This window comes from Castanea sativa, chromosome 9 (assembly GCF_040712315.1).
Source record: "Castanea sativa cultivar Marrone di Chiusa Pesio chromosome 9, ASM4071231v1".
Classification (NCBI taxonomy): domain Eukaryota; kingdom Viridiplantae; phylum Streptophyta; class Magnoliopsida; order Fagales; family Fagaceae; genus Castanea; species Castanea sativa.
In genome coordinates, this window is record NC_134021.1 from 14,646,407 (window position 1) to 14,656,920 (window position 10,514).

The 10,514-nt window shown below is 34.3% G+C and overlaps 2 protein-coding genes across 4 annotated transcripts; both read right to left on the reverse strand.

The window, feature by feature from the left end:
- Positions 1 to 853: 853 nt before the first annotated feature.
- On the reverse strand, positions 854 to 4,802 carry LOC142609749 (uncharacterized). Of its 3 annotated transcripts, none has more exons than XM_075781459.1 (5): positions 4,362 to 4,802; positions 3,811 to 3,864; positions 3,647 to 3,719; positions 1,738 to 1,909; positions 854 to 1,217 (listed from the first exon to the last, which is right to left on the reverse strand). In XM_075781459.1, coding segments are annotated over exons 1-5 (411 nt in total). In that variant the 5' UTR covers positions 4,363 to 4,802; the 3' UTR covers positions 854 to 1,106. The 3 variants fall into 3 exon arrangements, with proteins under 3 accessions (XP_075637574.1, XP_075637573.1, XP_075637572.1); XM_075781458.1 differs by having other exon boundaries at positions 3,811 to 4,021; positions 4,362 to 4,795; XM_075781457.1 differs by having other exon boundaries at positions 3,811 to 4,012; positions 4,362 to 4,787.
- Positions 4,803 to 7,630: 2,828 nt separating this feature from the next.
- Positions 7,631 to 10,514, reverse strand: LOC142611339 (chlorophyll a-b binding protein CP29.2, chloroplastic-like). Its single transcript, XM_075783450.1, has 2 exons — positions 9,690 to 10,514; positions 7,631 to 8,130 (listed from the first exon to the last, which is right to left on the reverse strand). Exons 1-2 carry the CDS (start codon positions 10,176 to 10,178, stop codon positions 7,768 to 7,770), a joined length of 852 nt encoding a protein of 283 aa, XP_075639565.1. The 5' UTR covers positions 10,179 to 10,514; the 3' UTR covers positions 7,631 to 7,767.

Below are 10,514 nucleotides of genomic sequence, written 5' to 3' on the forward strand. Positions count from 1 at the left end.
TAACAACCCTTGAAGTGTAAAATACTTTACACTTCTATTTTACCTTCAAACCACTTACACCCATTTTCAGTCTACTCGAGAGAGAGAGAGAGAGAGAGAGAGAGAGAGAGAGAGAGAGAGAGAGAGAGAGAGAGAGAGAGAGAGAGAGAGAGAGAGAGCTTACCGGTGGCTCAACTGCATGTTCATGTCTCCTTTCATTGAACCATTGTCATCGTTGCTCGCCATTGCTCCACCGCGACCCACCCATGAATTGATTGGACCACCTTGACCCATTCACAAACAAACTGATTGAAACACTATGCCCACCCACCCACTAAAAACAACCACTACGACTAGATTAGACCACCTCTACCTTGACGGGGCCTTTAAATCTTGCCGCCGATCTTATCATCGTTGCCTCTCTCTCTCTCTCAAGCTCACCATTCTTCTCTCTTTCTTAGATCTCGCCGCTGCTGCCTTAACCCTCTCTTTTTATCTCAAATCTCTCTCTCTCTATCACGATCTAGTGTTGGGTTTGTGGAATTGAGATTTTTGTTTTGTTTGGTTTTTGTTTTGTGTCTTTGGGTTTATATATTGGGATTTTTATTATAACATGTGTTTGAAAATTGAGAAAATGTGAGAAATGGGTAGAAAATGTGTTTTCTAGAGAATTTTCAAGAACAAAAACAAACACATGAAAATATTTTCCAACAGATTTTTCGGAATGCAATCAAATACACAAAAATATTTTCCTTTTCCAAAAACATTTTCGGTTGAAATTATTTTACCCTTTGAAACCATTTTTCATTGAGCCAAACACAACCTTAGTCTCAACCGAAAATGTTGACCATCTTAGCTCCAAAAAGGCCAAATCTAGTCATGTACTTTTCTTTGCGTTTGTGAATTTTTAAGAATGTATATATAACTTCAAAAATAACCCCCCCAAAAAAATGGAGGCAAAACCCAAAGTAGCTCACAATGTAAGGGCCTAACTTATAGATCAACAATCATTGACAAGATGGTAAATCCAATAAAAAAAAAATTACTGCCTAGGCAAATGCCCAAGAGGAAATTAATCAAGAAAAGTACAAAATTGTTATCCCTTGCAAAATAATCCAGTTGAAAAACTACTTAAAAGAAGAAACTCTTTCTTGAGGAAATACTCTCTCGACTAAACCTATTCTCTGAGGAGGCCACACGACGTGGGTCACCCTTCCTTTAACTAAACCCAGAGGAATCTGCCAATAAAAGCATGCACAAGTTAGGCAAATTGCTTAGGAGGTAAGTGAGAAAGACTATATACACTTCAAAATGCCATGAATGAACAGATATAGCAGACACGTAACTTAATTTCCTTGCACACAAAAGCTTGCTCCAGAAGCGTATCATTTAGAAACAAATGTTTATTGGTGTTTAGTAGAGTAGTTATGATACTAATTCTAAATTTTGTGCTGACAATGTGAACTGACTTTGTTTACCAAAATCATCACAAAGTTCCTATTTTCATATTTGACAGTTTTCACCACAAGTAGAGAGTAATTTCCTGAGAAAATAAATAGCAAATTTCACTATCTGCTGCCAAGTGCCAAGTGCTTAAAATTCTGCATCATCTGGCAACTGAACCAATATAATTTTGGCCATAGTCACAACACTTAATATTTTTTTTGTTTGGAAGGAGGGGTTCTTTTTCCATATTAAACTTTCAGTTACTATCTTATTCAAACAAACTAAAAAAAAACAGTGGAAAGGGCAACTTACTGGGCCAAAAGATCTGGAATCCATGCTAGAAGCTGAATTATCACCCTCTACCCAGCAATGTCCTTTGGGAACCTTCAACACATCATCATGTGAATTATGAGTAGTCCCAATCCAGTCTCCTGGTAAGGCAATTATTCTCTTTATGTGTTTCTCCTTGTGATTACTCGGGGAGCTGCAGAAGGTTGTAACTAATATTATCAGACTGACATGTTGGCATCAAAGATTACTTAATAAACAATAACAAATGAATCATCATACCTTTTGTATACTTAGTCAGTTACATATGGTCAATACTCAATATAATCATATGAGAAGGAAAACAAAATACCATATGTGTAAACATTAAATCATAGTGACACCCAATATTGGTCAGAGCCCAAGATTTAAGTCAAAGATTGGGATGCATGCAACTCAGATGAGATTAAGAAATACCTAGGCAGCTGACCAAATCAGTCCAGTGCAACTCAATGCTCTACTTGAGAATAGGCTGCTTGTCATTGACAAATCAAGCCATGCTCAAACTTTGACTTGAGGCTCGTTTCTTTAGCTAGTCAACTCAAGCACAAGCAAACCTAATATCAACTCAGACCGGTCACAAAAATGGGAATAGCAAGGACTCACTAACACTTTAAAAATTATTTATAATAATCAATTAGCTCAATCTACTGAATTACTATGAGTTATACCCCAGTTAATTGTAATCAAAACAATAAAGCTCAGCTGTGGATCAGGTTTGAATGTGGTTTGATCCACTAAACAAGCCAAGTCATGGCAACTTAACCAGGATTGGTAAATGGTTATCTAAAACTCAAATTCATTTTACCTATGAAAAACTTATAGTTGACAGACTATCATCCCAAAGCTCAGTTTGGCTTAGCTTACTACAACCCTTAAGCCTACCCAAAGCATAAACTTAATGAGAGTACATTTTCTCTAGAACACCAAAGAGATGAAATTAAAGTATACAAACCCCAAATTTATGTAGCCAGCTTTTCCGGAGGAAAACAGAGATGTCTCTCAAGTAGCAGTTGTCAGAGATCTATTAGCATATCTGCAAAGTATGGTTGGAGCTTGAATAAGTTTGTCACAAATTTTTTTTTTTTTTCAGTCAATTGGTATCACCACCATTTAATGGGTTGGATTGCTTGATACAATCAGGAATTAGGTTTCTTTGAAATCAAACGCAAATGACTAGGAATATGTTAATTCTAGACAATCAAATCTACTTTGGTTAATCCTGGATGACAGTGCACTGCTAGTTATGTTGTTCAAGAACTTACACAGAAGGTATAGCCATCTGTACTTGCCCGCCCCCCCCCCCCCCCCCCCCGCCCCCTTTTTCTTAACTCAAAACTTAAAAACCAACACTTACCTCAAATCCCACATTCCATTCTTCACTAACTATCATCTACCTAAATTAATTATCCATTTCGCTCCATTTTCAGTCACTCTATGAACTCCCAGATTTAACAAAATCGAATTCATAGGGGAAGAAAAATGAGATAAAACTAAAATATTTCAAGAAGCCTGTGCAAAGAACATGGTCATTTCTACCCAGTGCAACTAAAAATTTACTCGTACAGTTTTGTCAACATTCATTCTTTTACAAACTATTTTCCCTCATATTTTATAGTCAAGCGTTAATCCAGAATGCTGAATGGAGAGCCAATCAGAGAGAGGCCTTGCCAGCATTTCTCAACGTTATCACAAAATCTAGGTAATCACAACTTTCTCTTCATTGATATGTATAATACAAAAACTTCTAGCACTAGCATATTCAAACACATTAGAATTTTTTATAATTTTTTATATTTAATATTAGACAATGTTGGTGCTAAGCCTTTGCATGTGCTTAGAGCCAGTGGAGAAAGAGAGCTACTTAAACAACACCAGAGGAACAATAAATTACCAGAAAACTACCACATCGCCATGCGAAAACTCGTACTTTTTAAGGCAAAACTTCTCCACCAAAACATAGTCATCTGCAACCAAACACATACATAGTCAAACAACAAAATTCACTCTATTTATGGCACAGCACATTGTTTGATTCTTATCTTTCAAGAAATGTACCCGTAAAATTTCTGGCTCGAGGATTAAACGTGGGAGACATAGAAGCACCTCGCACTGGAACAATACTTGCATACCGATCAGAAATAGTGAGGCCTATTAGCCCACAGGTTAAAAACTTCTTCACAGAATTCCACAAAAGACTTTGAGTTCCCATTCCAAAGTTTCAATACAAATACATATATCAGGAGCAAAATGGAACTATCTGTAACAACTATCAGGTTTTTCAGCACAAGAACTAAGTAATTCAGATAGCTCATAAACTACAAGTCTAAACATAGCTATTGACATCAATACCCATGAACGCATTTTAACAAACAGATTGTAGGCAATAGTAAATTATCCACAACAGCATGCACCTGTAATTTTTGCATGGCTCAAAAGCAAGAGCAACACTCAATGAACAGCCAAACTACGAATACCCATTTGATAAAAGTTGAAAGCAAATGCAAATGATGTTCATAATTTTAGTGCTCGGCAAACCCAAGCCAAAAAATTAACCATTCTCTGATGGGAAAATTAAAAAGATAAATAAAAAAGCAAGACCGCCATACTTGAAGAAGAACGAGGTGTTTGGGTGATCCAAACAGTGCGGTAGCTGCGAAAGCTCCAACAGAGAGTAAGCTGATATTATGTTGCCGCGAGCGAGAACGTTGGGTGAGGAGTCGAAGAGGTTTTCCGAGTTTGTCCTCTACTTTTTTTTTTTAATTGAAAAATGTTAGCGGAAGTAAGTTCATTCATTGGTTTTTATAAACTTTTTTTTTTTTTTTTCAAATTTTAAATGGGGAAAGAAAAATTTATTAATTTATATTTAAGAAAAAAAGTGATATTAAAATTTATCTAAAATGGTTTGTTAAAATATGTTCTTAGTGCATCCGTAAAGAAAAATATACAAAACCCTCTTGAATTCAGTAATTAAGAATTGAAGACTTTTAAAACGTGTAACCGTGCTTTAAAGCTGATCGTGCCCTGTTCTTTTGACAACCAAGCCAATATTGGACTTATTGGATTCTTAGCAATTCATGCTAGAATTGGTCATTGGGTCATGGATTGCTAAGCAGAGGAGAGACTTGGATCCTATTATCAGGGAGCCTGACACCTCTTTTAAGTATTATCTTTTTGTATGGATGTCTTATAGTTGTTTTTACAATATTCATGCCATTCCTTTGAGGTGATAATGGTTCCACTAGTTAAATTTACTAGTTTGGTGAGAAACATTTTCTTTTATATATGTATGTATACATGTGTGTATATATATTTATTAAGTTTCTTTTATTGTATCAGTATCAGTAAAAAGATTTGATCAGTTTCTATTTATAAGATCTACATTGTTTTTGTTCTTTTTTATGATTATTTTTATATGCATGTATGAATGTGAATGTATGTGTATGTTTTTATGTGTGTAGGTATGTATGTATGAAAATTTTAGGTATATATATAAAATTAGGGGTGTGTGTATATAGATGAAATTTTTTTATTAATTTTTTTTATTGTATCAATATCAGTAAAAATATTTTTATAAGTTTACTTTTTATAAATTTTATATTGTTTTTGTTCTTTTTTATGTTTTTTTTATATGTATGATTTTTGAAACTCAACTTATATTAAAAATTAATCAATATCTTGATTTAATGATAAAAAACAATCATTACAGAGTGAATGTAATAGGTTAAAATTATATCATATCTATAAAAAATAGAACAAAACAAACCTCTTAATTATGAACAAAACACTTAATTCATTGTGAAGTTGTTACGTGAAAATACCACAGTTGCTCTATTCCTTTGGGATGTGCAAAACCCATACAGTATAAAAGACAAAATACGTTGGAGGTATTTTGTCATCCTTAATGAGTTTACAAGAATGGTGGGAATTTGAGCAATACCCAACAACATTCAAGGATAGGTGTAGACCCATTGGGCTTCAATAATCATTTCAATCATAATGGCTTCAACATTAATTAGGTAAAGATGAAAATGAAATGGGAGTAGTCTCATGAAAATGTTACAAGCAGTGTTGTTAAAAGCGCTGAGCGCATTTAAGCGTAAAGGCCTCCTAGAGCCTAGGCACAAAGTGCAAAGCGCAAGCGCGCACCTAATCGATGTGAAACGCACATTTAAAAAAAATTATTAATGATCAATACAACAATCAAGTGATCAATTAATCATATAAATTACAATAAAATATTTTATATAATTTATATAACATTTATATAATTCTTTTGTGCTTTACAAAATATATGCAACAATGATATTTGATGGCTATGATTACAAATATGGTTGAATCAAAATAAAAGTATAGAACCAAGAAGGCAAAGGCTAAAAAGTACTAGAATGTTAAGTAATGTTATTTTTGTGAGTGTCTGATTTAGCGTTTGTTTGTGTGGTTGTGGTTAAAAGTTCAAAAATATCTAAAGAGATAGGCTTAGGTGTATGGTAGCACACCACACTATTAGTTTTTATATATTAAATCAATGACTTATATCAAATATATTTAGATCTAATGGCTAAAAATCAAACCAGGATTTATTTTTAAAAAATTTACAAAAAGCTCAAAAAAGTGCGCTTTGCGCTTAATAAAAAAGCTCAAAAAAGCGTATTTTTGTGAATGCGCTTCGCTTTAGATGGAAAAAGGCCCAAGGGCTCTGCGCTTAAGCACGCTTTTAACAACACTGGTTATAAGAGAGAACAAATGTAGTACATGATGAAAATAGAATATGCATAAAAAATATATATAATTAAAAAAAAAATTAAGTTACATAAAAATAATTTAAAAGTATATATTACATATATACGTATATATAGACATTTGGGGTGAGACAAATCTGCACAAATCAAATAGGACAATAAATTTTTGCCACCCTATATTTTCACATATGTTTAATGGTTTACGCATAAAACAATACCATAAGCAACATATTACATGTTTAATGGTTTACACATAAAACAATACCACAAGCAACGTATTACATTCAAGATTTTAGAGGTTCATTTTTTACCACACCAAAGTCTTGTGTACTTTTTCCTTTCTTCTTTTGATCGTTCAATGCTTTTTAGAGAATGTTTTTTACTTGTGAGAATTACAAACACTTTCCTTACAAAATTTTTACATTAACTGGATCTTTCTTTTTTCTTTTTTTTTCCTTTCTTTTGGGCTTTATTTTCAAGTTGTACCAAACACAGAAAGACTTGAAAAAAATAATTTAAAAATGTTTAAAACAAACAAAATGTTAATATTTGCAAAAACATTCAAGAATTACTGTTTTTGCCAACGTTTGGTCTTAGATAGCCAACATCACATTATTGGCATCTTTTTGAAGATTGCATGATCCAACCACAGCTCATCCCATTGTTATCTTCATATTGAGCTGTCTAAATAGGAAGAAAAAACACCATATGAGAGGAGAGATATATGCTTTGGATGCATGATATACCTCCTTCTAAATAGGAGTCAAGTCTCTTAACTTCATGCTCATAAAAAATTGGTATTTAACCAGGAAAATAAATGAAGGGGCGTTTTCAATTACTTATATATTTTAAACTTTATTTGAAGTTTGTATTACAAGTTGAATTCTTGCCGTTCAATAGTACAAGGTGTGTTCAGAAAAACTTGAGAAATAGTACAAAGCATGCCAAGTGGGGTATTCTTAAGGCTTTCAATATGGGTACACGTACGATTTTCAGTGGTACACCAACGTAACAAGCTCACAATCTAACTCACATCATTGGTTTGATCACCAAGGAAAATGGAGAGGAATTAAAGGGAGGTGTCTTTTGGTCTAATTTCAAAGCTCCATATCTATGTGACATGATCACACCGCATGTTGGAAATAAACATTCTGCTTAGCCTATTAAGTGTTATTTAAAATTTTTACAACATAAAGTACAAATCACAGTTCATCAGCTAAGTAAAACGTTTACAGACCAAAGAAAACAGGGCGTAACTTGTAAGACTAGATACTTAAGAGGAGGTAAATGCATCAATAATGGTAGTGTGGAGAGGATCACTCAAATGGGTAGCCCAATTGTTGAGAGGACCTTTTCCAGTGACAGCAGCTTGGACAGCAAAACCAAGGAATGCAACCATGGCCAAGCGGGCATGCTTGATCTCTGCCAATTGAAGAGTGGCCTTCTTTTCTGGGTCAGAGGCTAAGCCAAGAGGATCAAAGTACTTTCCACCAGGGTAAAGTCTCTTTTCAGGGTCCAACTCTGCATTCCTTTGGAACTCAATGTATCCAATGACTAGAACCTCAATCCATATCAATGTGGTTATGGAAAATGGAAGTGGTTGGCCAAGGTAAGATGAACCTTCAATCAGCTCCACCTGAAATAGCAACAATTTAAAAGGTTTTTTTTAGCTCAATAGTTTTGAATTCATTACATGACCTTATCACAATTTCAACTTATTAAGCCTTTGTAGTTTTGCATTATAACTGCTATTGTTTATTTTATTTTATTTTTTATTTTATTACTGCAATAGTTAAGAGGATAATTGCTAATACATCCTTTCCTTTATCCCATTTTTAGCAATTCATTTTATGTGGTGCTAATTACAACTAGTCACATGTACTTTTACGCTCTGTTTGTTTCAGCAATAATATTTTCTAAAAAATAAGTCATTTTCTAAGAATCATTTTCTATAAAATTATCTCATTTTTAAATGTTTGGTAGTAACTTTAAATGAGTTGAAAAATAATATTTTAACTTCCCTTATTTAACTTGCTATGAGATAAAGTTGTTTTTAAAAAAAATTTAGTGGAAAACAATATTTAAAAATAAACCATACTTTTTATGTTGACCAAAAATAGTTTTCCTTTAACTTATCTTTTTTTTTTTATGTTACTGAACACTGAAAAATACGAAAAACTATCTTTACACAAGGTTTTCCATCAAAACAATAGAGCGTAGTCTTTACAAATACGTTTATTCTTGATCATGCTATAATTGTATTGGTTCTTTCATAGTTTCACCTATCTAATCATGCTGTTTATTAAAATTAACGTAACAATAAATATGATTGATGTTAACTTATATAAGAATTATAAAATAAATTTATAATATTTTTAACATCACTCAACTTACATTGTGTGATCACTGGGGTCTCCTACTCAAATTCTCATGCATATAGCTTGCCATAGCCTAAAAGGCTAAAACAACCCATTTTGGCCAATAACTCTATATCCCACTTGAATTTCACATCTAATACATCAAAACTAGTTGAGTAAAGTTAACTATACAACATTTGTCACACCTGATTAACATACATGAGTAATTCTTAGGTACTCTCAAAGCACGGAGAATGATGCTCCATCCTCTCACATTCATAGTGGAGTCCGCTCATTAAATTCATGTTGGGGTCCACTATGAATGTGAGAGGAGGGAACACCATTTCACTATACTCCGGGACTACCTAAAAATTTTCCAACATACTAAGTTATAACTAAAACAGGATTACATTTTCTATGAGTCACCATTAAAATAACTTTTGTTATTTACCTATCACAACATATAATATTGAAAAAAGAAGAAGAAAATTTATGAAAATTTTGGGTCAAAACAGTCAAACTAGCTAACAGTTGAACCAATCCTAGTAACTACAACGTTTGGTAACATTGTATTTAACCAAAAATAAATAAATAAATAAAACGACTCTCACGTACAAACCCACCCAGGTACAAATTTAATGTTTAAACTCCTTATTATCATCAACCAGTTAGCACTTAGCAATCTTGGAGTTACAATTTTATCTTATGTCTGGCTATAAAAAATTCTATCTTTTACCTCAAAAAAAAAAAAAAAAAAAAAACACATGCAAAAATGTTATATACGTTGGGAGCACTACATTACCAAAAACAAGAACTATAAATTACAACTATTTCATACCTTTCCAGCATCTTGCCAGGTAACTCCAGTGAGCCCCTCAACAGTGAGAGCACCAAGAGTAGCCAACATAGCCCACCTTCCATGAATGAGCTCACACTCCCTAAACCTTTGCAGCCCAAACACCTCACTGTATGGCTGAAACGGTGTGGACTTCACGTCTTCGAGCTCAGACCTTGTCCCAATAATCTCACCTGCCAAATTCTTAGCCAAGTTCTGGTCCAACGAGTCCAATTCATATTGCAAGTACTCAGCTGGCTTGCCAAGCCCAAATGGGTCGAACCCATAATCACCAACGAAGCTCCCATCTAACCATTCTGGAGCTTTGGCTCCTGGGTACCACAGTGGACGATCGTTACTGGGCTTCGAGGGTCTCTTTGGTGGGCTTTTCTTGGTCCCGAATCCAAACCGGGCTTGGATTCGACCCGAGTTTGAGTACACTTCTGGGAGCCTTGTTCCAATGAAGGAGGATGTAGCAGCAGTGGCAGCCATGGATTTTGGGCTAATGGGTTTGAGAGTTGAGACTGAGACTGTGTGTGGGTGTGTGTGTGTGTGTTGGTGAAGGAGTTGGATTATATTTGGTGAAGAAGGTGGAGTATTTTTATCAAGGTTGATTGGATAATCCAGGGTGTGGCTTTGTGGCCGTTGGATGAGGGTGAGTATCCATCTGACGGGTGTGAAGGGCTCGGTCTTATCTTTGCCTTATCTGGGAATGGACTTAGTGGGCCCTTTGTTGGTCCACTCAACTGGACGTTTTCTTACGTTCTTTGTGGCTGAGGTTGCACAGAGAAGAAGTGGAGGTTGAAGAATCCATTTGTTTTTTAACTT